Here is a 27735-nt window from a genome sequence, read left to right on the forward strand (position 1 = left end):
TGTATAAGCACTGCATTTGACAGCTGAACACATGATAACGTAATACTCCATCTGGGAAACACAAAAAAGTGTCAATCCAGAACTTTAGTTGTAAAGAAATTTCCTGGAACAGATAAGTCTACGTGCATTCTCTACAGAAAAAAACTAAAGTTGTCAGTCTGTGAAGAAGACATTTTTAGGTATATGTAGACATTAAGCTTTATCAAAGTAACACCTATTAAAGCAGCAAGAAATTGTAAGTAGTGTTCTCACAACTACTTGTCAATATTATATACAGAAAAACTACCCCATCAGTTTTTTTAGTTGCGAGGACTATTCCATGTGTCTGATGCACACAGTAAACAGACCAAAGAAAAAACCAAAAGAACAAAAACCAAAGAACAGCACAAGGAATGGTTCCATGATATCAGAGTCCTGCATAGCATTCTGGGACACCAGAAAAAAAACTGGATCAAAAATACTGTGCTTTACCAACAAACTTAGAATAAGAATACTCAAATTTTCACATTTGACACTGAAGAAAAATATACAACAAAACTGCTGAAATATGAATCTATTAGGTTTACAATATATTCTGCATACATAATTAAGGAAATAACTTTTCAGTCTGGGTCCCTTCCTTAAGAAGCAGCACAGTGTTGAATTTGTTGAAAAGCAACAACAAAAATATTCAGTACCACACATATTGTAAGGCACCCACCAAACAACAAAAAATAGATGCAATACTGAACAGTATGTGCAAATTCATATAACATCAAATGACTTGAAAACATTTTATCATCAATTATGAATTTTCCAACTCTTTCATGAAAGCTCATAATATAAAACAAGAAGTCATGTCAGAGCATTATTAAAGTGACAGCAACTACATTGGTATTAGAAGAACAATGCTTAGGTCCACTATACAGGATTTTGTGGACCCTGCAAGGGTCTATTGTTTTGGGAGTCCTTTTTCACAGCATGTGGATTGGCCTTAATAAGTATAGAACACAAATCATTAAAAGTATTTTCAGGCTCAGTATTCATGCAACAAGGTTCAACAGGGCAAAGAATCTTTTGAATCATGCTTCATAAAAATGGAAGGCATGCTAAAATGAAAAGACCAAATACAGTGTGCAACACGCAGCATAGGAAGTGATGGGAGTGTGTGTCTTCTGCATTAATGCCTTCAAAATCCTGCTGTAGGCATAAATGATCTCCACATAAACTACATTTCCAAAAGTATGTGGACACCTGAACATCACATCCATATGTACTTGTTGAACATTTCATTCTAAAATTATGAGCATCAACATGGGCCTCCCTTTGCTGCTGTAATAGCCTCCACTCTTCTGGGAAGGCCTGGCTCGCAATCGGCATTCCAATTCATCCCAAAGGTGTTTGATGGGGTAGTCAAGTTCTTCCACGCCAAACTCAGCAAACTATTTCTTTATGGACCTTGCTTTGTCCACGGGAGCATTGTCATGCTGAAACAGAACCTTGCCTAAACTGTTGCCACAAAGTTGGAAGCAATTCTCTAGAATGTCATTCTATGCTGTAGCATTAAGATTTACCTTCACTGGACCTAAGGGGCCAAGCCCAAACCATGAAACCGTCCTTGGCCATTATTCCTCCTCCACCAGACTTTACCGTTGGCACTATTTGGACCAGGACAGTTGGCACTATGCGTTCCGCTAAACCAAGATTCATCACTCTAGAGAACTCATTTCCACGACTCCAGTGGCAGTGTGCTTTATACCACTCCAGCAAATGCTTGGCATTGCACTTGGTGATCTTAGGGTTGTGCATGGCTCCTCAGCCATGGAAACCCATTTTATGATGCTCTTGACAAACAGTTCTTGTGCTTATGTTGTTTCCAGAGGTAGTATGGAACTCTGCAGCGAGTGTTGCAACCAAAGACAGATGATTTTTACACGCTACATGCAGGGAACAACGCTACTATGCGGTTGTTCCCTGCACTTGGAACCGTACTTCTCTCTAGGGTTTTCGACACACTTGTTCCTGGTTATGGTTACACACTTTGTTGTACGTCGCTCTGGATAAGAGCGTCTGCCAAATGCCTGTAATGTAATGTAATGTAACATGCTTCAGCACTTGGTGTTCCTGTTCTGTGAGTTCTTGTGGCCTACCGCTTCACAGCTGAGCTTCTATACATTTGATGAGCTAACCTGTTGGAAAGGTGGCATGCTATGACAATGCCACGTTGAAAGTCACAGTATGACCAATTCTATTGCCAATGTTTGTCACTGGAGATTGCATGGCCGTATGCTTGATTTTATTCACCTGTTAGCAATGGGTGGTGTTGAAATACCTGAAACCACCAATTAGAAGGGGTGTCCACAAACTTATGGAAATGCAGTGTACTTACTGTAAGAGTCACTGGTGTAGCTGAAATCAAGTTTTGACAAAGCATTCTTTACAGTGCCGATGTTTCCATCAGTGGAAACAGTCACCCTGCTATCAGTAAATCAAGGATAAAAGTCTGTAGCTTCACCTGCAACAAACAGTCTAACTGGTGCTGTTCTGTAGCAATAGACTACACAAGCATAAGCATTTAAAAAATGCTGAGCATAAAGCACCCTGTGATTCCAAATATTAATCTCTATTTAGTCTCAATCTGAAAATACACATTTATTCTCACAGGAGGTAAGCATTTTCACCAACCACACATATTAGTGTTCAAATTGGAATAAATAGATACTGTACAGTAAAATACTCAATTTGTTTTTGTGCAAATTAGTAACGTGTAAAAAGCAGCGCATGAAATTATAAAGTGCTTTGGATGTCACAAAAAAATCTTGAAATGTGATCTACCAGAACAAAATTCCTAGGAACCTCTTCTATTTTGACCATGTTACCCATGAGGTCACAGTGTAAAGCCTCACTGGGATGAAAGATCCCCACCCCCACCTCAACTGGCTTAGGAACTGCCCTTACAGTGACTGACACCAGGAATACTCAGGGGTTGAGTTCCTCAGAGCGTGGAGAGAGACAAGAACTCATCACTGGTTTGGGTTTCCACAGAGCTGAAATGAGACTCCATGTTCCAGGCAAGGTCGGCAGTCAGAAAGTCGTCCATTACCGTCTGGGTCTCATTGCTGGTCAGAAACAGGCTGCCCAGGCTCTCAAAAGAGCTGGTCATTGTTTGCGTCTCTGTGCTGCTCAGCTTTACCTGACTGCCATCAGCAGCAGGTTGGAACATGGCATTGATGTCAGTTTGGGTCTCGATGTCTGTGGACTCAGTGCTCACAGAGAAGCTTGACTGCTTTAGGAAGTTCCCCAGGGGTATGTGGCTGGTTGTATCCAAGAGGAAGTTGAGATCAGTTTGTGTCTGCGTGTCGAACATCTCAAGGCCAAGATCGTTGGAATGGGCTCTTCCATTTTCATCACTGTCTGGCAGGTGGTTGAAGAAGAGGAAGTCTGTCTGAGTTTCGATGTCAAGTGACTCCAAATGAGTTTCAGTGTTCAAGGTGAGAAGCTCACTCTCCTCTGTCTGGGTTTGAATATGCACAGTGTTTAAAAACTCTTCAAAGTCAAAGTCGATACCAGGCGTTTGTTCTTGGTCGGATGCTAGTTCCACTTCGCAGCTAGCTGTGGTATCTGACAGTGCGCTGTGGTTCTCCAGTGCACTGCTGTCCATACTATCAGACAGCATTTTCTCAATGTCACTGAACAATGTCATAGTCTGTGTCTGGTTGTCTGCCATAGGGTTCTGGTGGAGCAGGTCAGTCTGGGCACTGAAGCTCATCATCCCACTAGACTTGGCGTCATACGGACAGGAGTCACTGCCATTCAGAGGTTCCTCTACAGCGTTGTCAGTTCTGAAAATTCCTTCCTCTGAGACAGGTTGAGTCGAAACACTGAGGGCCTCACTATTGAATATTTCTGTGCACATCACAGTTTGGTCTATCTGCCTTCCATCTTCAGAGATGGCCAGGCTGTAATTTGTCTGCGTTTCCCTGGTGACATGGTCTGAGGAGGAGTATGTCTGGCCTAAAGTGTCTGTTTGTGCACAGGAGGAGGAGGTGATTTTGGACGATGGTGGCAAAGTCTGCGTCTCCACGCTGACAGGAAGCTGGACCTGAGCGGCAACACTAATGTCTGTCTGGGAGCAAGATGAAACCAAGGCCTCGCCAAGAAAGCACAGTGGTGCTGGTTGGTGGACCTTTGAGAGATAAGTTATATCTGTCTGGATATCAGTAGATGTGCTCTTTCCCCTGTGTCCCATGTCACTTGCCAGGTTATGGTCATAGCTGGCACTCTCCAAGTTTACTTGGACTCCAACGCTCACACCATCCAGTCCAAGGCTGGAAACAGGCATGGTGTCTCTGGAACTCAAAGTCCTTGTACCCAGGGCTGGTATCACTGCTTCCATGGACTGAGGAAGAAGGTGGATGGCACTCATTACAGAGCCTTGTCTGTCCACAGTCAGGAGGACCGATCTCATGGCATTACTATCTGCTGAGGAGAGGAGAACTGGTACGCGGGCAAACTGCATCACAGGAACATTCACCAGGGCCATCTTTGGTTTAGGCAGCAGAAGCTTTGGGATGTTTTTTGTGGAACTGGAGTTTTGGCTCCCAAACTCTGAGTGAGAGGCTGCATCAGCTGAAATCAACATGTGAGAAAGAAGCTTTTTTCCCCTGTTAACTACTTGATACACATGCTCACTGGGCCTGGCTTTTGTGGCACCATTTAGCAATCCCTCCATCTTCCTTTTTTTGACTGGGGGATACCTGTAATGAGGAGAATAAGTGCTTGTCAACTGATGTTAGAAGCAAGGAGCAAACCGTACATCAAATGTAAGGCATGAAGCACACTGCAGCTTCTACAGACTAACCAGATGGTCAGCTTAACCTTGAATGGTTTATCTACTGTTTAAACTGAAATGTTTCAATTTCACACATCTTAAAGTTCCAGGAAACTGAAATCTGTGAATTATTTGCTGATGTGTTGTTTTAATACTTTTTTGAATTCACAAATGGCCAAGAGATATTTTTAAATGATTATTACAAAAATAACATACAAAAGCCTGTGCCTAAATTGGCTTGCTTTCTCCCTTGGCTAAACACCAGGTTTACAGTGGGACGGGCTAACTGGGTGTTTGTTAGTTACGTAACAAAAACCTTAAGTACAGTGAAATCCTTTCTACATGATGTAATATTTAAATGATGCTCTTGCCACTTTTGTGTGAGTAGGGCAAGCTAAGTTGAAAATGCCTAAGCATTGCCCCATCTCTGGATGCAGAGAAAGCAATAAGCTTTTTTCTTTTCCCAAGAATGAAGAGGCCTACAAGAAATTGGTTTTATTTCTGGAGCCCATGGGCACTGCAATATTACAATTACCCTTACAGTTCAGTGCCCATTTTTGCCAGGAACTTGTCGCAGAACATGGTTAATCAGCCAGTAGGCCTACTATTAGCTATCAACAATTAAATAATGTTAGTGTACAGTAGCTCAGTGTTATAACATTATTACACATTGAATGGCCTTCAGGGTTAACAATACAATGGTGAAGCCTAGTTTATGTTGCTTTCTTTTGTTTGTCTGGCAGTGTAATGTTACTGCATGGGGCAGTCTTCTCTAACTGACTCCAATCTACCAATTGGAAATGGTTTACATATGACTTACAGATATGAATGTTAATGAGCTCAGGATACACACCCACCCTATCCTTGTCTGCTGAACAAGTCACAATAATCTAACAGTGTTTATTACAATTTAATGGTTATAATTGTGTTAAAAACTCGAAATAAATATTAAGAAGTCAATAAATTGTCAATTCTGTGGAATATAACCACAATTTTAATCCAGTTTTCCGAAGATTTACAAAGGAACATTACCAAAGGCATTGATTGTGGCAATGGATGTTCTCTTACTTGGTCATAGTCCTTAAAGAACATCTAAAGATATAAGATATAATAATAAATATAAGATATAAATAAATATAACACTACTAAATGAAAACTCCTAGAATCAAGGTTAATAAAACAGGATTAAGACTATGAGCAAGGAACAGACCAGGTACTATGCAGCTTCCTTGTTAGTATGACTACATTACTTCCAATTTGCCACCATTAAATGGATATGTCGCAGTCTGTCTGGAACCTTTTTTAAGACCCCAGCCTAGAATAAAGAAGTAGAGATGACAGAAGGAATACAGAAGCTGATCATCTGGTTACCATAAAGAATCTGTGGCCTTACAGCATCTTGCTTTTGAGCAGTAAGATATAAACAGGGCACACAATGCAATAGAAACTGGTGAGTACCTGTGCTCTGTAGGAAGCTCATGGCCTGTCCTATAAATGTGAGACAGCAATGCAGCTCTGCTGGCATAAGGGCAGCCGCAGGTGCAGTGAAAGGTCTTCCCACAATCCTCAGCATGCCTCCTCAGGTCCCACTCAGTGCTGTAACAGTTGCTGCATGTGGTGCATTTGTGCTTCTTTTCTGCGTGCATCTTCATGAAGTGCTACAGAGGGGGAAAAATTAGAAAAAATATCACATTTGCTCAAGAAAAAACAATCTGAACCTGGACCACTTAACTATATTTAAAATCATTGGTCACAATTCAAAAAAGTTATGTGGCATGGATTTTCTGCAAAATAAGAATGCTTTTGTATCTGCCACCTTAACAAATCTAAACTATATATTTACATTTCAAAATCAAAAGAATAAAAAGCACATAAATCCGGAGGGAAGTATACATTTCCCCACCCCCTTAATATTTTTCAAATGTTCCATATCTATGTTCTAGGTTGTTACAGGCCATGATACCTGTTTAACCAGAGAAAACTGAGAGAAAGGTCTGTTGGGTCCTCTTGGACAGCCTTCTACCGGACAACAGTAGAGCTTCTGTGACCCCTTCGTGCTCTTCCTCACTGTGGGGTTAACAAGACCATCCTGAAACAAATAAAAAAATGAGAACATGAGTCCTCCCTTTGATAACCGAAATAAAAAGAGATGCACCGAAATCCTCTGCAAAACTAATACAACCCAAACTTTTAAAAACAACTTTTTCCAAATTCCATTTTTGACCACTAAATAAACCAGAAACAAGGGTTGCCAGTTGGCCTCAGTTCTTTAATCATCCTGACTGCACTCAACTTTCAACAAGTTCATCAATATTACATTAACCCTACTCTTGGGACATGTAGCACAAGCACAATGTATTATTTTGGCAGAGCTCCTCAGTAATATCATATTGGTTTATATTCAGCCGAGCGTAGAGGAAAACGATCATTAGTAAAATGGCCCCTTTCTTCCATCCTACCTCATTCCTACACTTCATTAAAAATAGCTAATAAGCCGTTACATAACAAGTGATGGTAATTTTGTGGAGGGGGCAGCACAAACACATAGCGATGCAGACAAACACCAATTTACATTGCCGCTAATTGCTGTTTTTATGGCAGCGTCAGGCAATTATCCCATTTGCCAAAATAGGTGCATAAAAGTAACATTGTAGCAATAATACAAATAGCAAGGAGCATGTGGTTAACCTCAATCCACCTAATCTGGAAAACTCCTGCTTATCAGAGGTCAACTATATTGACTAAATCCCTGAACAGTAAGCACGATACTTAGATAATTTCACAGTATTGTGCATTAGGTAAATAAATATTCCAGGGACGGCCAGCAAGCTTAGCACAGATTCAAACAGGATTGGCTAAGAGGACGCATTTAGATCATTTCTATTAAAGGGACACCACAAGACTGAACAACACCCATGACTGGTTTATGATCATTTCCCACAGAGTAAAAAAAATGGTGGGGGTCTGTGTGTATATCTGAAAAAAGAAATAGTCTGTGTGCACGATTGATATCAATGGGAAAAATGACACTGCACCAGGTAATGAAGAGTAGTTCATATTCAGGCCTTGTTGCCAACATAACATTGACAAAACCATTCTATTTTACAGTCACTTACACCTCTGTCAGGGAAAAAATAATAATAAAAAAATAATATCTCTATGTGCCATCCAGGAGCTCTGATTGGCTAGAACACTGAACAAGGCAAGCTCAATAGTCAGATTTGTGTGGGTGTAAAACCTTGAAATGGGATTTTGCTCAACAGAAGCACTGTGTACTGACAGTTCCATAGCTGGAGACAACAACTGCACTTCATACTATATGGAAATTGTATCCAACGCTGCATTGATTAATATTGCATGACTGTTGTATGAGGCAGGACAAACCTTTCTTCTCTACTGGCATGGATAGTATTACTTCAGCTGTCAGATATTAAAGCGGACATATCCACAGCCATTGGTCGACACCACAGTTTTTAGGCTGACATTCTGTATTGCTTCCACAGACAGCAGACCACTGTGCTTTCTTCACCCACTCCATGAAGTTTCTAAAATCTTTGAAAGTCAATTTACCCCTTTAAAGCAGCCTATCATCTAAGCTTTTAGTCAGAAAATCTTTCTTTCTAATCTGTTATTCTGAACATGAAGGAGAATAACTTTTCTTCGAACAAATCCCCTGATATGGCATTACTGAATGTTTTATAAATTATACTAAAATGGGATGCTATTCTCAGAATAGATCTTACCACAGGTTCTACATTCAATGTTTTAATGATTCATTTTTATGAGCCGTAGAACCGACAATTATTCGCATAATCGCATTGTGGAGACAAATCCGTGAAAAACCATGTCTTACAGGTAATAGCCTACATACATCTGCAATTATTCCTCAATATGCAAAATAGGTATTATGTAAAAAAATGATAATGGCTAATGGTGATAATGGATCATTTCTTTATTATGATATGCTGTTATGCAATATCTGGTAGCGCTACCCAATTGGACAGCCCACCAGTGACATCAGCAGCGATACGGCTATACTCTAGTATGCGTACAAAAGTCATGAGAGAAAAGTAATGCTTATAAGGAAAATCTGTAACTAAGAGGGAACCAATCTGAGGCAAACCAGGAAGAATGGATAGAACATGGATGGTGTCGATATTGACTTCTATAGGCAAGATAACTGGATAGCCTGCCAGCTACACACAATTAAACTACGGTTCATTGATTTGCTCGTACAATCATCTTGCTATACTACACCAAGCTTCAGTTGCAAAGCAACATTCAGCCAGCGACGTCACTTCATAGCGAGCTAATTATACAACACAGGACAACACTTTTAGTACCCAAATAAATGAAAATTCAAACATCTACCTTGACCCTGTGTGATTTGACAAGATGCATGTTCAGAGCTGGAGTGTTCGGGAGAATCTTGCCACATCCTTCCACGGTGCAGAGGATATTCGTCCGCACCTCTTTGGTTAGCTCCATGATGGAGGGCTTTATAATTTCCTTTGGCTGTGAATTCTTATCTTTGTTATCTTTTACGCTGTCGGTGCCGGCATTGTCGAAGTATGGATGTGCTCTGCTCTCTGAGGCGGCAGCCATGTTCCGTTGTCAGTCAGAACAGTCAGCCCTATAACATAAACATCGCGGGGCGCACACTAGAGAACTCGCCCACTTCCGGGAAAAAGTATCACTCGACGTGAGACGTCTTGTCAGAAATTCGCGATGTTGTACTACAACGGTGTAATCTCGTGTCCAACTTCAAATTTTAGCATAATACACACTAGCAGCTCCGTACTGCTTGCCGATAGTAAAAATGACTGTTCGTCTGTTTGCTATCTTACCTGCATCCTGAGGCTTTGTGCTGTAACTACTGCGACCAATTAACGGACTCCTCCGCAGTTTCTGAGTTGTGCACATCTTTTGTACCCCATGGAAAAGGGTATGACGTGGTTTGGTCTTGCAAATGGCAAGGATTAAGTCCATTGATTAAGCACACTAGATAAGGATATCTTCACATCGAGCAATAATAAATAATTGAATTGAAAAGGTAGGATTTTGGTTTTAATGACATCAGTTCATTCACTACCCATTGCCAAACAGACACAATAATACAACTAGACAGCATAGCAAGATGTTTACGGCACTACATTTACACTATGGCCTTGAGGGTTACTGGCTGAGCATCCGTTGCAAACGTAACCCGAATTCTGAGGCAATCGATTTCCACTTTCTTCCTTTGACACGTTCATGAAATAGTTTAAGAAAGGTCTAGAAAAGTCTCAATTTGTGCTAAAATGTAAAACAGTGACGTATCAGACAGTCAAATATCATTTATTGAAATCAGTCCCATAATTATATTGTTTGTTCTGTAGTTGTTGCAAGTGTCAGGCAAGAAAGACCTAACAACTTGATTAGCCTTACTGTCAATAAAAATGTTATGGGAACAGGTTCATTTTTGGTCTGTTTGCAAAACAGACAATTGGATCCGTTTCACATGGCCATTGCAATCATTTCTCCATCAGTTCTACCTTTCTAGAACTTTAGAATATTTTCTAAACCAGTTTTTCATTATTGTATTATTAATAAATATATACTAAAAACAAAACAAACAACCATCTTGGGAAGAAAGAAGATATTCTGTCACTGAAAGAAGAGTACTTCTGACCTATCAGAATACATGTGCCACATTACCTAAAGCTGCAACAGGCAAAGACTGTGCACAGTTCCAGGATTAAAACAGCACAACAAATCAATTATACTTTTGTATTACAATTTATTTAGAGGAAAAAATAAAAATGCTAAAATCAGGAATTATTACTTTAAAATACAAAAACCCAGAGGATTTAATTTAAACTAAGCCTGAAAGCACGTAACCAACACATGGTAGGGAAAGTTGAATGGTCTTAAAAGAAACCAAAAAATGTAATTGAATTCATGATCTTGCATTCCTTCTTAATCCTCTGTTTAGAGGTCAACTACACATTGACAGCAGTGTAAAAAAAGAAAGAAAAAAAAGAGGAAAAACAGTTTTATAGTACTAGAGTAATATATACAAGAACTTTAAAAAATAAGCTCTACAATGGTCACATTAATATCCCAAACCAAAAAAGGGTATTGCATTCGGGTTCTATACGGTAAAAACATATCAAATGAGCAGTCTCTGAACTTCAGATCTTGCGACCTTGTGTGTGGGAGACTCCAGGTCCTTTGTCCGTGATTACAAAATAATTCCTTCCTTTCTGGGTGATGGATGAAAGCAGTGGAGTGACTGGGGCAGATGCCATCCCTGACACACAAGATGATTATGTTAGCATTTGTCAACCGAGAGGACTTGAATGTTAGCTAAAATTTTCTCAGTATTCGAGCAATTTGTGACATTCTATACTGAATTTGCCTAATTCACAACTTCAAGAAACCTGCACAATCACTTTTTTATGCATTTAAAGTACACGTTAATCCAAGAACTTCACTAATTCTTAAAATGAGTATAAAAATAATGAATAATGAAATGTACTTTTTATGTTAAGCACACAATTTTGAAGCAAGAGAGCTGGACATCTGACATGGTGTGTCCGTTATGTCTGGATAGTCACTTAAAGTTCACTTCTCATTGGCAGCCCACTAAATGTAAGAAATACTAATTTATTAAAATATAAGTCATTATTACTTAAGCCATCACCATGGTCTCAATTCAAAAGATCAATTCCAAATTCGCTCTTTGTGGCAGTATAAGAACCTTATTGCTTTCAGGATACTAACAATTCATTTAAAATCTCAGTTTAATAAAATAAGTTTCATATCACAGTATCCTTACTGGAGTTTTCCTTAGTGTTCTATGTATGACACAACTATTAAAACATTCATTTTATATCGTTCTGGTTCTTTAAAAAAATGCAGAATGCTTTGTGCATGCGCCCCCTTGTGGTTAAAGCATGTAAGGAGGCAGGGACAGAAGACAAAATTGGCCTGATAATTTGAAGAACCTTGAATCCCTTAGTTGAAAAGGCTAACTGGACCATACCATGATAAAACGCAAGAATCATTGTCCTAAAATAGGCATAGCATGAGAAGAGTCATCTCCAACAAATTACCAGCAATTATAAGATGCACAATTTCGGTCAGTGCACATTTCATTTATCAATCATGTTAATAAAGGTATATAAATAGTCCCTGAATGTCAATGTGGCAGGAGCCACAGAAATTTCCCAGAATGACACAAGCAAAAATGCACAATACAAGTCAGTATAAGGAAAGGAAAAAGAAAACTGCGGACTGAATGATGAATTGTACCTGATGAGACGCAGTTTTTTAATGACTCCAGGAGGTTGCTGCTGCTAAACTTGACCACGCCTCTGAAGGGCTCTTCTCTTCTGCCTGGCATCCCATTCTCTCTGAACCTCGTTTCCAGCTGACATGAATAAATAAAGGAGTTGGAGGCTGGCAGGGTCATGCGTACACAAACCATCCCCCATTTTATGTCGTCAGTATCATTCTGTCTCATCGGCTCTCACTCGCCAGCCGTAAAAGGGATAAAGCGTAAAGAATAAAAGAACGTAACCGTGCCAGTCCGTATACCTTATAAACGGCCGTTTCCAATTTTGGCAGAATTCCCTCACCGAACGCCTCGGCAGCCATCTGCAATCGCTTTTCAGTGTGTTTTGCGTGCTCAGTTTCTATATTGGGATCTTTAAAAAAAACAACAAAAAAAACAAGCCATTACCAACCAGCTTTAATAAAAGCAAAAATAATCAACAAGCAAATTTTAGGAATTTGGCTGCAATAATGGCAAAATTAAATTGAACCCCAAAAGTGTTCACACTCTTCTCAATTTAATTACTACACATATTCCGTACTTAAAATCGTGCCATTTGTCAAAATCACTGTTACATACGTGATGGTACGGGACTTTTCTCCTGTAAGAGCCTTGGATGTTTTACAGGAAATGCCTGGGAATTTAAATAAATACAATTTGTCAGCATCTTTTCCTGTGGTTAATGCATGTCATACACCCATCTCCTAAAAGGCAGAAAGTATGGGATCAACTTACCTGCTTGTACTGTCTCATTAAGAGATCTCTCAAAGCAGTCAGGCACCGCCCACTGAGGTGAACATCCTTTAGGCCGCCATAATGAGTAGATGGAATCAAGGCCTGGAGGTCAGAAGAGATTACATTACACCACACTCAGCAGGACAGCCCACAAATGATAATAATAATAAATACAGCCGCAAGCAGCAATTGAGGGTTTCAAGCCCAGTCATTTTCCATGTTATCATACACAATGTTATCATTATGAGGTTGGACACAGTGTAATTCTGGGTGTTTTTACAGCTGAAGAGAGATTATGCTAGAGGCTATAGTCTGCCTGATGTACAACAGTACTGATTGAGGCTCTGAAATCAATGTAATATCCAAGTCAAAAAGTGTGACTGCATTTGCTGTCTTTTTACTTATGTAATTAGTGTTTTAGTCCATTACTATTGTTACTAGACAGCATGCAATAAAACAGCACATCTGATTTTCTGTTCAAGCTCGGAGACAATATGGTACAATCCGTTTCAAGCCTACTGGCAGGTCATACTGCTGAGCAACACGGCATTAGTAACTGAGGTCGCTTCGCTGACGCTTGACAGAGCAAGGACATTCCTTTTGCCTAATACATGTTGCCTCAATTCCTCTGTCCTCAAATCTCATCACTGCATCTCTTACGAAGATATAAATAAATTAACGCCGAGAGATTAAGTAACGTAATAAGTCACACCCACACTTGTCAACAATGACCAAATTTTTGTTTTGAACTAGTACATGGATGACCGAGTCCATGGGTTTTCAATTTCATGATAATCTGTCAATCCATTACTGAGAAAAATTTATATCTGCTTTAATGCACGATCTTAAATATCTGCCACGCTTTGTGAAGATCTGATGAAAATCGCCTGAGATATGGTCATTTTGATTGAGGCTACACCCCATCTCAAATTCATTGGTTCACAGCGGCAATACATTTTAATCCCAATGAGCTGGTTTATAGTTACAAGTGTATGTAGGTAACCTGAACATATTCTGCAAGCACCATTCAAAATGGTGCAGAAACAAAAAAGAATTAGGGAAAAAACTGTTTGGCATGAATATACAAATGAGCAAAAAATCCAATATGGCAAACTTAAAATTGAAAGGTGCAAGCCCTTTGGACCTGAACCACTAATAAGACACCTACAGCAATGTATAAGGTGTAGTGTCAAAGGTATGATTTAAATTTTTTAAAAAATTTTAATTCCACACATAAGGATTTCACAATACATAAAAATACTACTGATAGACAAGAGAGGGAGTGGGAAAAGTCAAAGAAAAAGAAAGATTAGAAATAATTTTTTACACTAATGCAAGTATTTCATGGGAAGCACAACATATTCCATTTGACTTCCATTCAGTCAACCTACAACTCACGGAGCTCCTTAAATTCAGTAAATGGATTTCATATTTTACTGAATTTGTCTAGTGACTACAGATGGTTTATCTGATTTTCGCTTAATTTGACCGTCTGCATCAAGTTTTCAAACCATAGACCAATTCTGGAAGGGCAACCTCCTTCTATGTCAGAGCCAGCTGCTGGAAAAAACACTACGCAGTCGTTTGGAGTCACAACCATACCTGGGCCACAGAATTCATGTTTAAAGCAATTTGTTTTTGTAAAACATTTTAATGGTATGCGACCTTGTTTTAGGCCACCAAAATCATAAAGCCGGCTGTTGTATTTAGACAGAATCTCACTAGTCTTACTAGTGAAGTAGCCAAAGGCAATAGCTTTTCACATATGCCCTGACAGGGATGAAACTGCATCATTGAAGGACAATGTACGAAGTCAATTTGGAATATGACCAGAACACGAGGTATAATAAATCCGATTTACATCTGTCACACCTGTGACAAATTAAAGAGAAATTTGGCAATTTTGGCTTTATATAAATGCACCCTGTTTATCACCTTCAAGCCCAAGTCTTTTGTACACAGTGCAGGAATATACCTTAACAAGAACCATATGCCATACCATAATATTTATCTAACATACAAACTCAAAAATCATTCTCCTGCTAAACTTTGATGCGGGAGAGTGAAAGTGTGTTGGCTGAATGATTTGATCAGCAGACCGTTCCTCGCCTGATTACATAATTCTAGTTGACCAATGAGCGAAAAGAAGTTTGGAGGACTCAAATTAATAGAAACTCTTGCACGGATAGGATGGGCTTACAGCTAGGATCGGCTAATCGCTCCAAACTAGAGAATAAAAGGGCAAAAACGTTCATGTCCATTTTTTTTTACAAAACTGTTTGATGTGCCAAACTCAGCTGACAGAACAAAGCCAACATCTTGTCAGTAGTTTTCAGTTCAATAGGGAGGAAAAAACATTACATTACCTGGTGTAAAAAAGGCTTGTGCTTCGCAGTCAAGCCAGACACAAATACATAAGGTGTCTGAAGATGATGCACAACGTATGTTGGATTGAGGTGGTTAGGCTGGGTGAAATTATCGCCCCAAGCAATGCGAATCCATATGGCATTATCCTCGTGCTTCTTCATTTTTACAGAAACCTGGACAGCAAATACAGCTTCAGTTAATTTACAGAGCCTCGTTGCATGTATCATTGTCAAAACACAAAAACCTGAAAGACTTCCGGTCTAAAAACATGCAGAACGTCGGTGATTAATAGCTGATAATTACGTGACTGATGAGATGCTTCAGGTGTGCTTTGAATGAGTCCTTGAAAGTTAACGAGTCTACAGTCACGGCCTCTTCTGTGGAAGACAATGGAGTGACAGTATGAGCAAAAAAAGATCAAAACAATAATATACAGGCAGAAATACATATCCACATCTTCGCCATTTAGCGATCGACATTACCACTGGGGTCAATGAGCTGGCATACGTTCCAACTTCCTTGCGCAGGGTTCTCGATACGGTCTGAATGAAAACAAACGAGACTTCAGTAATTGGCTTTTACCCATTAGCTAGACATACTACTTAAGATATACTACTGACGGTTACCTAATGAATTCAGAAAGACTTAGCTTTCATATTGTTTCCTATACCTTACACAACAAAGTAGTGCATCGTTCAGATTAAAATGTTCTCGTTTTAAAAATTATGCACAGCTATGATGTTCTCTAAATACAGTATTTAAAAAGAGTGCTGCACATTATGCCCGATTACTTACAAATCATTTCCAGTTCTGTCACGTGTTTCATGGATAAGTCATTTTCCTGGTGAAAATAAAACAAGATTGTTATTGAGACACCCCCATTTTATTTCATCCTATAAAAGCTAGTAAACATAACATTACCTTGAAGGGTGACCATGATATTTATGTAAAACTAAAGGCAACTTAACTTGGCTAACACAGTCGTAATTTTCTTCTTACCGCGTTGACTTGTTTACGTTTAGATTCTTGAATCTATTGCTGTTACCATCGCAGCACTTTCGACACAAGCAATGCTGGAAATGCGGTCCTAAAATATCTTCTTATCGTCAAGAGTGGCTGACCCGCAATCTGTTGTTATGGCGCACACTTACATCGAGAAATACCTTCAGAGAGAGAGAATGTCTTGACAGAGAACAAGAGAGCGATAGAGAGAGAGAAAGGCTGTCACTGCATTTAGATCAAACCTACCATGCATTCAAAATCAAAAAAAAAAAAAAAAAAACTCAATGACCTGCTCAAACTGTTAATAATGCCATCATAGCGCAGTGTGTTTACAACCATAATAGATAATGCGCCCCCTTACAATAAATAAATAAATAAATAAATAAAACTGAAGGCTACAGGACACATTTAAGTATAGGCCCGCTAGTCTGACTTTGACAACATTGTAACTAATTTTCTATGGAACTATGGAATCTTCCCTGAATTTTATGATGGAGTGGTGCTGTGATGCCTTTCATGATTTCATATGAAAGGCCTACCACTTGAATAACCAGTTTTAGGCTGAAGGGAACTTTGACATGGTGGATAAAACAAATTTTTATAAGCCCACAAATGAAGCATACTTTTAAAAATAGAAGACCGTAAAATATTATACACTTAAGGAAAAGTATACTTAGGCATACTTGAACTTTGCAGCTTTTCATACATCAAGTATACTCAAGTACGCTACAGAAAATTACACTAAAATAATTAACTAGTAGTAAGCCACTAGAGTTCACTGAAGCCACTAGGGCAGTTTTAGTCCCGAAGCTGTCATAGTGGGTCTATATTTAAACTTCACGTGCAGCCTATACTTCTTTTATCTTGTAAGGGGGATCAGCGCTATATCGTTTTAAATGCTCTGCGCTGTTGGATTTGTAAACAAATTAAGGAGTTTTTTATTTATGGTAGGTTTGATCTAAATGCATCACGTCATAGCATTTTTTCTCCAAAGACGGTATGCAGATTTTCTCCATATAGCCTAATTGCACCGCCGTGGTAACATTTCTACACTTGCGCGGCAGGCACTATTCAAGGTAGGAAGAAAGCTTTGGACAGCGCTTCGGCATTACTTCTGTCAAAACTGCGGCACGGGTAACGGCGATGGACACGCTTGCAGTCACATGTACAGGATGTAAACAAGTCAGGGGTTCTTCACAGTAAGAAACATCAACATCAGACGTTTTTGCAACAGCAATAGTTAGGGCTGATGTTGGCATTCCTTGACCTACCTAGTTATATTACCACTCGTGCAATACGTTAGCAAGCTAATTCAGTTCAATTAGAAATCTCTAAATTGTTGACACAGGCGTTCCCATTGTATCGCCAGTGAACAGTGAACTACGATTGCCTACTTGAACAAGTTAGCACGCTTGCTATCCTTCAGCTAGTTCATCGTTAAGTCACAGGAATCCGAAAGCTAAGCATTATTCGAACTTAACGTGACCGAAGACCATACATATACAAGTATACAACTTAAGTTAGGCATCTAGTTTGATTGACGGCTTTAGAAAGTCAATCCACTTTCCTAATTAATTTAACCAAAGGTTACGGTAACTGTTAACTTTACCTCACAGAGGGAAAGGAGATTATCACAAAGCAGCCATTTAGCCTGCGTAAACTCCAGTGATCGGAACTGCTTCTTTGACAGATGCTCCCATTTGCTCAGTATATTTTGCAGTTTATTCGACGGTATTCTACGGATAATCTTTCGTAAAACTTGTTTTGCAGAATCATCCATTTTCAGAGACAAACCTTTGCAACATACTTTAGCTGACAGACTAGCTATCTAAGTAGCAAGAATCGTTGAAATGTACGAACAAACCGCCAACAAAGCGATACTTGAATGAGCCAATCGGCAAGCATGAGGTATCAGCTTCCGTTGATACGTTGCATTGCTTTCTGGGATATGTAGTCTCAGATGGAAACACCACCCTCTTTAGTAGGAGCAAGCTCAAAAATGGGTCAAAACGTTATGCGGTGGATAAAAGCTCCAAATTTGGTACAGACACAGACATTCCTTGGGATATATAGAGCCATCTCAGAGAGGGTGCACAAACCTACGAACCTTTTTGCTTTTTTGAAGCGAAAATTCAAAATAGTCACCCATTACATTACTCCCAATAAACACAAAGATTCCCCCAAAGGGGATATTCCTCTTAAATACTGGCACACTGTGCTTATTTTACCATTTATATTACGGACAATAGACAAATATGAAACAATGTTCCCAGAATTGCCTATTAAAATGTTTTAGGAGAAGAGAAAACAGTGCTCAAACCGGCTGTGAGCAGGTGCAGCCAGAAAATATGTAAAGAGCAAGAGTGGCACCTGTTCATTGATAAATTCTATTAAAATGTTTTCAAATACTTTTTACACTAAAATTAAACTAAAATTGTTTTAAAAAAAAAACCACATTCTGGATAGGGTGACCTCTTAAATAGTCACATGTAAGAGGCATGCGATTATAAAGGCAGGTAATGATAATTAAAAACTTTTAACAAAACCAAGGAGTAATAGTCTGTAGGTCACTTATTGTTAATGTCTTCCCATGACTGGATATCAAGCCCACTATTTGGACACATGACTCAAGACAGTTTTAAGCTTAAAAATTGGCAAAAGTGTTAAGTTGCAGAAAGAACCACCAAAATTGGTACAAATACTCTTTTGGGATGTATACAATCATCTAAAAAAAAAAAAAAAACACGTTTTCAATTTACAAAAATGCCAAGCTACTCACACATACAAAGCACAGTCCATAAGTAATTAATTCAAGCTTGCCAAATCTGAGCTTGCCATTAATCTTTTCATTCAGAAAAAAATATTTCCACTTCCATTGTGTTTGAGCTTCTGTTTTTGTTTCATTAATATTTTTAGTAATTCTGACTCTTGGAAAACAAACTCCTAAGGGTTCAAGAGTAATACTCATTTTATTTTTGGTTATGTTATTTTCAGGCTTGTGTTAAAAAAGGGGGCGATACATAAGGGGTTAAGGGGAAGTTTTCTGCCTCTTAAATTTTCAGCTCAGCAGCCGTCCATCCTTAACCTAATTAATATACATATCGCTTATTATATATACATTAGAAACTATGAATTGGGGCTGCATCGACAATTCAATTTACTCCAATTGAGGTACTTACTATTTACATGAACTAGCATGCATGGCCTAAATTGCATGTTGCAAGTCCATTTAGGGTGTGTCCATATTCACCGTTGCTCGTTAAACAATGGATAACTCGAGCACAAAGGCGTAAGGTTAAAATGGGGTGAATGTAGTCTCTTAATGAATAATATGTGTGCCTTGAGTGTAACATGCAATAAACTAATCAGTGTGTGATTCTTCCATTCCCTTTAAAAGCCACCTGTGTTTGCACCTATTGACGTATTGCTAATATGATGGCTGATTTAGCAAGACTTTGAAAAGACAGATTTACCTCTGATGAAACAGACTTGCTCCTGCTCAAGATTAAAGCACGCAAGCAAAGAAAATCTCAAAATATTAGAAAACCTTTATGGTCCAATGATTGTGTAATGTGGTGCAAATTTGTTTTAGTTTCTGATTTTTGAAAATGTAAATTTTTCTGAGTTAGAGCGAAAAAGTGATTTTGTTCAGTTATAGAGTAACATATGAAATCAGCATGGTTTTAATTGCTGAAAGTGTGGAGATCTGGTCACCGTAATTTAAAAAAATCTGATTTAAAAATTGTATAAAAATGAAATGAAAATGAAATTTGAATTAATCTTTGTTTTTTGAGGACTGTATTGTAATGTTTCACTTAATGTTCCACTTGACTTATCCAAATATCTGAAGCACATTTTCAGCACTCCAAATGTCCACTATGTGTGAACTTTCAATTGAAAGACAATTCACCCATGTAAGCATGATATACAGTGTCATCAACCATGTCTTTAATGGATAATCACTGTCATCTAACAGCAACCCCTTCAGGAAGGATCCCCCTGGAAGACTGTAGGAATGATGGAGTTAACCAATGTAAAGGAGCCATGGCATGATCCAGGATAATTTGTGAACACATGCATTCATCAGTCCGTAATGTGTGCAATGGTCAACTAGGGCCCCATCTGACCCAACGGTGCTCATGGGTGTTTTTTATGACGTGAAAACAGACAATGTCCTGGTCATCTGTTTATCCCCATTCCTGCAGGCCATAAGTGTTGGCGGGATAAGAAGGTCGCAAGACTGTCACACAGCAATCTCCAGATTGTGAGGCAATTGTCTTTTCAGCTGTGTTCACCGCGTTCTGATCTCTATGACTCCACCGGAGTGCAGACAATGGCATGATCAAAATCCACAAATAGTCAAAATGGAACCTTGCAAAGAAGAAGGATACAACTAAAAAGAAGGAATACGGATGGTGTTCACAAGTTGGAATCACTGTTAATCTTGCCATTTTTGGGCTTCTCCTTCTCCTAAGGTATATCCTTCTCCTTATCCTTAGCCCTCTTCTTATCCTTTGTCTTCTCCTTATTTTTGTACTTATCCACCTACTGTACCTCCCCCCAGCTCTGCCTCCAAAGCCCCTCCCTCCAAGCAGTTGCATACACGCTGCATGACATTAGTACTGGAGAGGACATATATGACCTGTTCCATCATAAACAGCACTAGAGTTTTGCAATAGAAGCAAATTTAACAAATGAACAAGTGTTCTACAACAAACTTACTAACTGCATCTTTAAGAAAATATCAATCTTGCTTTATGATTTTTTTTTTTGGAGGTGTGGATGCTATCATCATTTTTCAATTCAATACACACCGAATGCAACACGCTACACCAGTGGTAACCAAACCCTGTTCCTGGAGATTTACCCTCCTGTAAGTTTTCACTCTAACCCGAACAAAGCACAACTGATTCAACAGCAAGAATTTTGTTCAGCTGCTAATTAGTAGACTCAGCTGTGTCAAATTAGGGTTGACATTAATACCTACAGAATAGTAGATTTTCAGTAACAGGGTTGATTACCACTGCACTACACAAACATAAATGTAGACCTCTATGTGAAAAATATTAATGTCCCTTTGGAATAATTAAGGACAAATGTTACACTTGAATATTTTTGTTTAACTACTAGGACTATATGGAGATATCAGAACGTGGAAAAACATCTGGATTTAAGTGCATTTAATACTTTTATTTTGACACCCACAGTCCTTGCAGACACGAGAAGTAAAAAAACCTACTGGTTTAAGTTTTGTGAAAATGTAAGTATCTTTTATTGTCAATGCTGCGAGATATCTTTAGTTGGCAAACCAGCGTTTACTCTATTGCATTTCTTGTCTTTAAAATATAGCTTTTATATTGCCGTAGTCAAAGGAAGGATCGTGGTTTAGTGCTAGCTAAACAAGGTGGCTAGCTAGGAACTTAACCGGTTGCATTGTGTAAACCACGCTATGCATTCTGCCCTTCAGAGCACAGAACTGTTCCAGATCGTCTTCCGTTGGCCAGTATTAGATCTTTTGTTGCAAAATTGAGTTGGCTTACTGGCCGTTTTCATCAGGACTACTCAGATGATTCCATTATTTGTCTGGTAAGTGTGTACGTCGTGCCAGCTGTAGTTAGATAAATAGAAAATAAAAAATAGCTAATGGGATGGGAACGAACGACAGAAAGGCTGACATCTAAGTTACATAGTAAAAGTTGTAATGCAGTTCAGAAAAACGTCACTATCCTGTCAGTCTGTAAAAGTTGTTTCGTTCACGTCGGTAAAATTTGATACGCACGTGAATTATCTATCACCATGATGGTGTTGCTCAGAGTAGGCCAGCAGCTCTGCCATGATCTGCTCTGCTGTCATTCCTGTATGAGGTCAATTTGGTTTCGACTGATTCTGGCTTCATTGGTCAAAATTAGTTAATAAGCCACAGGCAGGTGCACTATACTTGGGGATACTTTTCATAAGAGTACATACTGCAGTAAAGTGGCTGACAGAATAAAAACCTATAAGCAATAAAGGAATCCCCCCCCCCAAAAAAAATAAAATAAAATAAAAGCATACACATGGCCCTTTTTGACACTCCTGTCTAAAGGTTTCACAGCTAAAGATGCACAAAACACAGCTTAATGTGTGCAGTTAGTTATTCTCCCCCCTCTGTATATTGTGCCCACTTCAGAGGATGGCATGTTCATTATGTTGCATTGTCATTGCAGGTAAGTGAGCTTCCCAGGTGAAAAATCAACATGAGTTCTGAGGATGGAATGGGATGGGGAGGTAGCAGTATCCTTTAGTGTGCAGTTTGATTATGTTTGAGGAAAGCTGGGGCAGAAAGAATCCGTTCTCCTAATGTTTTTGTCAACATCTTAAAACTTTCTCGTTACCGATGGTAGGATCATGTTGTGTGTTTGTTTCAGTACTATTGGAGAGGTAGGACCTTAACCCAGGATGCACCCAGACCTTTCTCCGCATTTGCACACGGATGAATGCAATGAGCTGATCACGCTACTGAAACAATGTCACAAGGAGGTAAGGGATGTTTCCATCGGTTAGTATACATTGTTGATCACAGAAGAAATGCAGTCATGAGTGTAGGGACTTTGGAACACAGATTGTTCTTTGCAGGAATCACATAAAACATGCTTACAGGTACAGGTGAATTGTCCTCTCTTACTGTACAGGTTTAAGTACCAAATGGGAATGTGAAGGATCTAATTGTATTTGGTCACACAAGGTTTTTCTTTTCTTGTTGACATCATTAATACATTTATTTGAGTCATATGTCATGGAATCTCAATAGCTAAAAGAGTATACTCCACCAAACAGCTATATTATGAGGATATAAACAGTTTAACACATGGATGTATATTCAGTTTCAGATTTTTTTTTCAATAACTTGCTTTACTATGAGTGATTTGAGACTGGGGACACTAATTCTTGTACAACTTTACATGGAATAATCCCACAAATGTAGCTTTTGTCATGCATTGGATCTATTGGCAGTATGATTGGTAAGCCAGAAAAGTAAAGAAAAGCCAGACTTGTCATTTACAAGTTTCTACATTGTGTAAAAGCTAAACCCATTTCTGTATTCAGTTTTGTGGTGTGATTTTTATTTTGGAGGATCTGCACATCAGGATCATCTCTTGTTGTGGATTAGATTAAAAAAAAAAAACATAACAAATGACGGTACCATCGGATAATTAGGAGCTAAATGTTTGCAGAAAAATATAAACTATTAAACGTTTCTTCAAGGATTACAGTTGGAGAATTGCAGAAGTTGGCTGCATCCTGGGGTCTCCAAAACTACAATTAGATACCACCTCCATGCCTGAAGTTTGCTAAACGTCACTGGAACTTTGATTGGAACAGGGTTCTATGGTCTGATGAGACAAAAATAGAGCTTTTTGGCAGCAGACACCAAAGGTAGATTTGGTGTGAAAAGAGGCATGGTCATGCAGAAGAGATCCTACTGTGAAGTCTGGTGGTGGATCTGTGATAATGTGGGGCTGTTGTACCTCCAAAGGCTCTGGGAACCTTGTTAGAATACCTGTAATCATGGACTCTCAGCTGATACCAGGAGATTTTCGATTAGAATCTGGCTGCCTCTGCCAGGAGGCTAAAACTGGGTTGTGATAGGATCTTCCTGCAGGGCAGTGATCCAAAGCATACCTCCAAATCCACACAAAAATGGTTCGCTGACCACAGAATCAAGCTTTTGCAATGACCATCCCTGTCTCCTCACCTAATCCCCATTGAAAACTGTGGGGTGAGCTGAAGAGGAGAGTCCACAAGCTAGTTTCATATGGATGAATTGTCTCAGATCCCATTATATCTTATCAAGCATTATAAGAGAAGGCTCAGTGCCATTATCTTGGCAAAGGGAGGTTACACAAAGTACTAAATGCAGGGGAGCCAATAATTGATCTCTTTTATTCCAAAAAAAAATATTGTATTAATTATATTTTTTCTTCTGAGAAATGGTATCACGATAATACTATATACATTTTCTCATATTGCTGAGCATAGAAAACATAAACAGTAAAGTGAACGTTAACCAGCATTTTTTGCTCATATTATTTGAGGGTGCCAATAATTCCTGAGGGCACTGTGTCTGTGGTAGCAAATTTACTAGAAGCTTTACACTTGGAAGATGCTACTGCTGTGTGTGGTGTGTGAAGAGCATATTTATGTTTAAAGGAGTTCTGTAACATCACTTATCATTCATTATCTTCCATTCATATTCACAGCACAACGTCCTCAGGTTCTTTGGGACTTGTAACGATATTGACCGAGCCATGCGGCAGTGCCTGAAGAAAGAGGTGAGGGGAGTTGGAGCAGCTTTCTGGAATGTTGTTTTTTCCAACTCTGATGTAATATCCATGTAATGTCTAGCTTACAGTATGTGGGTCCCCAGAAGATCATTTAATTAAGATTGAGAGTTCTGTAGATGCATGGATCTTGATGTTTCAGCACTCACCGTTTCCAATTTTGAGATTGAGATGGGTAAGTGGCCACACCATAAAGGAAAAAACTATTTGTGTGATTGACAGCCCACCAGTCCACTAAATTAAATTAATAATCAGCATGCATGGAGTTTGACATTTGGAGTGCATAATGTCTCCCTCCTTGAACAAAAGAAAAACAATATTGAATCCACTCAAATCTCATAATTTCTGCTGTTCAGTTCTGAAACATGGAATTCTTTCATTCCAGCTTAACACGTGAGGTAATTATTAAAACGTGTACCTCATTCAATACATACGAGTGTGGACAAATGCAGCAGCCAAGAAAATGGATGCAGGGAATCCTCACCTTTAGCCAGCGGTCTCATTCAGGTCATCTTCAGTCATGTATTCTTTTCCTCATGCTCAGAATATGGAAATAATGAAGAGTATAGGAAGTGCATATTAACTGCACTTTGGAAAAAAAAGAGGCTTTTCTCCCTAAATGTATAGGCTACACATGCATTCATGCTCTTCTGAAGCATGTTATGTCACCAGATGCTTCTTTTCACACCACAGCCCACAGGCCAAGCTGTTACCGCTAATTATGCCTCGCCCTTCGGGGCTATTAACGGCAGTTGGCATTGCACGGCCTGGGTTTTCTCCCAGACCATCCATGCACTAGATTAGTGTGTTAACAGGATGAGTCACCTGCAGCCCTCCTGTTGCACTTCTTGAAAGTGTAGCAATATTAACCCTGGAGTCCTGGAGTCCCACAAAAACTGGCACTCTGAAACTGGCCATTTTGTCATCCCCCTACCTCTATCCCTTGCATTACCAAACAACCGTGGTCACCAGGTCATCACTGCAAATGAGAATTGCAGTCTTAGTTGTTCTATTGGTAAATAAAAAAATTTAAAAATCTTAAATATAATAGTGGTCTGAATGGCTCTCTTTGCTGTTGAATAAAGTGCTCCGCCCATCAATGGGATGAATGTAACTACTGTCTGTCCTGCAGTACCAGGTGAAGAGGCAGCGGAGCTGGGAGCATGCGCAGGAGATGAAGCAGAGGATAAAACTGGGCCCTAAGGATGGGACTAATAAAGACTGAGTCACCTTCAGAACAACAGAACTTCAAAGCACCAGAGGGTGCTCATGGGCACTCACAGAAAAGCTTAACTGGATTTTAAATGTTTCTTTTGAGGATCTGCTCAGTAAAATATGAAAGAATTAAGTTTTGAAGACTTTGAAAGAGGTTCCTCTCCTTAGACCAGAGTCTCTGAACTGGAACTCTTCACTAGAGCTGTTCTGAAGGTTCATCCTGCAGTGGGCCATGTGGCGGTCTGACAGTTTGAACGCACAAGACCTTTCCTGCTTTCATGGTGTATTTAAAAAAAACATCATTTAAATCACATATTCAGATGTTGTGAATAAAAAAATGAAATAAAATTACTTATCTACACAGCCTTCTTGAATTTAATCAGGAATAAGTGATAAACATGAACATGCAACATCCAGTCTTAAGTAAATGTTCCTTATTTTAGGGGACAAATTCTAGTATTCAATGTTTGCTTGGATTTTGAATGAAAAGTTCGTAAAAAGGAAATGTGTAACAAAGTGAGGGTTACCGTGGGTCACATAAAAGTACTTACTGACCACTATAGGCATGCCATTGCTAATTTGAGGGCAGTCATGATTGTTGGCCAAATATAACTGTTGATCTGCTGTGGCAGGTCATAGTTGGCTTTGTTCTGTTGAGCAGGGTGAATTTCAATGATTATTGCTGCATTAGTATGCGCTAGCTGCTGACGAGGAATAGGGCTAATACCTGTTGTCATCAGCGAGAGCTGCCCCTCACTGCTTTGTGCTGGCTATCCTGTAGTGTTGTATGGGGAAGAATGTTACCAGCAGACAAAGTGAAAGGGCTTTAGCTGTCGTGTGCATAGCAGTAACAATCGAGAATAATATAACTGCCAATACCGAATGGGTTAAAAGGGGGATTATCCGGTCGACATTTCAGTTTTATGTGGTTTTCTTCTGCTAAGTTTTTTTTGGAAAATCTTAAGAAACAAGATTTAACAAGTGGGCAAGGTCTGTATTGTAGAACAAAACTCAAATGAAGAATGATTGAATTGTTCCTGCTGAGCGTTGAGTTGAATAACCCCAGAATCTTGTACGTGTCTTCCATTATCTGTAATGAACAACAAAATTAAGTTGTGATTTCATGCTGGGCTTGTTCTTGTTGACTGCAGCTATGCAGATGGCATGGCTCTGTTGCTAATTTTCCTGTGGTACAATGTCTTCTTGTTTTGCTACACAGCCGGCCTCATTTCCCAGTTTCATTCATCCTAAAGAAAAAGTCCTAAAATCAGGACCTTTTTTGCCTTCAGTAAGAATTTGGGTTCACATTAGAATCTTCGTGTTACAACAGCCTTGAGAGCAAATAAACTCAAAAACAGTTTCAAAGTGCATACAGCCAAAACAATCTTTTGGAAATATCTTCTGAAATATGTATTGAAATATTCCGTCGTTTGTTGGAGACAGAGGGTAATTCTAATTTAACCTGAAATATGTTGTTCAAGCATTATGTATCCACTTTTGTGTTATATTTAGTCTGTTATATTTTGGCCCACGTAATATTTGACTGGCTCTCTCCTACCCAAGGGCATCACGAAGAGGGCTTCAAATTTGGACATTAGGGACACTAGATAGTGTTGAAAACCATCTACATGTAGCGTACTTTTGGGGAGGCCTTCGGTATTTTAAATGGCCTTTAATATTTGTTAAATAAATGAATTGTATTCATAAACGTGTTATTTTCATTGTAGCAATATTTTAGCTATAGACATTTATATAAAAATAATCACCTCGGCTGCACTACTGTCCCTGTCTTTCCAATACTGGGACAGCCCGTCATGGTTTATTCCTTAGATATACACAATTATTAACATGTATTTATTTTTACAAAAATAATAAATACAGGCTAGTTATTTCTACTGGGTTACATCTGATATATGCACAAAACGAAACAAAAAAAAGGATTTTGAACAATAGACAAGAAACTCCTG

At 39.0% G+C, this 27735-nt stretch overlaps 3 protein-coding genes across 6 annotated transcripts; 1 reads left to right on the forward strand and 2 right to left on the reverse strand.

Annotated features, from left to right (window-relative positions):
- Positions 1–308: 308 nt before the first annotated feature.
- LOC135255237 (ATM interactor-like) lies at positions 309–9738 on the reverse strand. The gene is made up of 5 exons (XM_064336124.1): positions 9658–9738; positions 9182–9443; positions 6774–6899; positions 6269–6468; positions 309–4736 (listed from the first exon to the last, which is right to left on the reverse strand). The coding sequence occupies exons 2-5, from the start codon at positions 9413–9415 to the stop codon at positions 2975–2977; spliced, it is 2322 nt and encodes a 773-aa protein (XP_064192194.1). The 5' UTR covers positions 9416–9443; positions 9658–9738; the 3' UTR covers positions 309–2974.
- Positions 9739–10569: 831 nt separating this feature from the next.
- Positions 10570–18128, reverse strand: cenpn (centromere protein N). Of its 2 annotated transcripts, none has more exons than XM_064336128.1 (10): positions 17842–18128; positions 16026–16071; positions 15713–15772; positions 15534–15607; positions 15230–15403; positions 12864–12965; positions 12708–12762; positions 12392–12501; positions 12107–12253; positions 10570–11102 (listed from the first exon to the last, which is right to left on the reverse strand). In XM_064336128.1, the coding sequence occupies exons 1-9, from the start codon at positions 18010–18012 to the stop codon at positions 12125–12127; spliced, it is 921 nt and encodes a 306-aa protein (XP_064192198.1). In that variant the 5' UTR covers positions 18013–18128; the 3' UTR covers positions 10570–11102; positions 12107–12124. The 2 variants fall into 2 exon arrangements, with proteins under 2 accessions (XP_064192198.1, XP_064192197.1); XM_064336127.1 differs by having other exon boundaries at positions 12107–12224; positions 17842–18125.
- A 3108-nt stretch (positions 18129–21236) lies between these two features.
- Positions 21237–26131, forward strand: cmc2 (C-x(9)-C motif containing 2). Of its 3 annotated transcripts, XM_064336132.1 has the most exons (6): positions 21238–21492; positions 21700–21818; positions 22439–22505; positions 22681–22751; positions 24473–24544; positions 25686–26131. In XM_064336132.1, the coding sequence occupies exons 3-6, from the start codon at positions 22469–22471 to the stop codon at positions 25776–25778; spliced, it is 273 nt and encodes a 90-aa protein (XP_064192202.1). In that variant the 5' UTR covers positions 21238–21492; positions 21700–21818; positions 22439–22468; the 3' UTR covers positions 25779–26131. The 3 variants fall into 3 exon arrangements, with proteins under 3 accessions (XP_064192203.1, XP_064192202.1, XP_064192204.1); XM_064336133.1 differs by lacking the exon at positions 22439–22505 and having other exon boundaries at positions 21237–21492; positions 22640–22751; positions 25247–25783; XM_064336134.1 differs by lacking the exon at positions 22439–22505 and having other exon boundaries at positions 21243–21492; positions 22640–22751.
- The last annotated feature ends 1604 nt before the right edge of the window (positions 26132–27735 follow it).

Source organism: Anguilla rostrata, chromosome 5 (genome assembly GCF_018555375.3).
Source record: "Anguilla rostrata isolate EN2019 chromosome 5, ASM1855537v3, whole genome shotgun sequence".
In the NCBI taxonomy this organism is placed as follows: domain Eukaryota; kingdom Metazoa; phylum Chordata; class Actinopteri; order Anguilliformes; family Anguillidae; genus Anguilla; species Anguilla rostrata.

What these genes read in the sequence shown, in the direction of transcription:
- cmc2 (XM_064336132.1), top strand. Translation starts at nt 22,469, where the DNA reads ATGAGTTCTGAGGATGGAATGGGATGGGGAGGTAGCA. An exon ending in TGAAACAATGTCACAAGGAG is followed by an intron (nt 22,752 to 24,472) that starts GTAAGGGATGTT and finishes TCATATTCACAG; the next exon opens with CACAACGTCCTCAGGTTCTT. An exon ending in GGCAGTGCCTGAAGAAAGAG is followed by an intron (nt 24,545 to 25,685) that starts GTGAGGGGAGTT and finishes TCTGTCCTGCAG; the next exon opens with TACCAGGTGAAGAGGCAGCG.
- LOC135255237 (XM_064336124.1), bottom strand. Translation starts at nt 9,415, where the DNA reads ATGGCTGCCGCCTCAGAGAGCAGAGCACATCCATACTTCGACAATGCC. An exon ending in TCAAATCACACAGGGTCAAG is followed by an intron (nt 6,900 to 9,181) that starts GTAGATGTTTGA and finishes TATTTGTTTCAG; the next exon opens with GATGGTCTTGTTAACCCCAC. An exon ending in AGTTTTCTCTGGTTAAACAG is followed by an intron (nt 6,469 to 6,773) that starts GTATCATGGCCT and finishes CCCCCTCTGTAG; the next exon opens with CACTTCATGAAGATGCACGC.
- cenpn (XM_064336127.1), bottom strand. Translation starts at nt 18,012, where the DNA reads ATGGATGATTCTGCAAAACAAGTTTTACGAAAGATTATCCGTAGAATA. An exon ending in ATCTCCTTTCCCTCTGTGAG is followed by an intron (nt 16,072 to 17,841) that starts GTAAAGTTAACA and finishes TATTTTCACCAG; the next exon opens with GAAAATGACTTATCCATGAA. An exon ending in TAATGAGACAGTACAAGCAG is followed by an intron (nt 12,763 to 12,863) that starts GTAAGTTGATCC and finishes TTAAATTCCCAG; the next exon opens with GCATTTCCTGTAAAACATCC.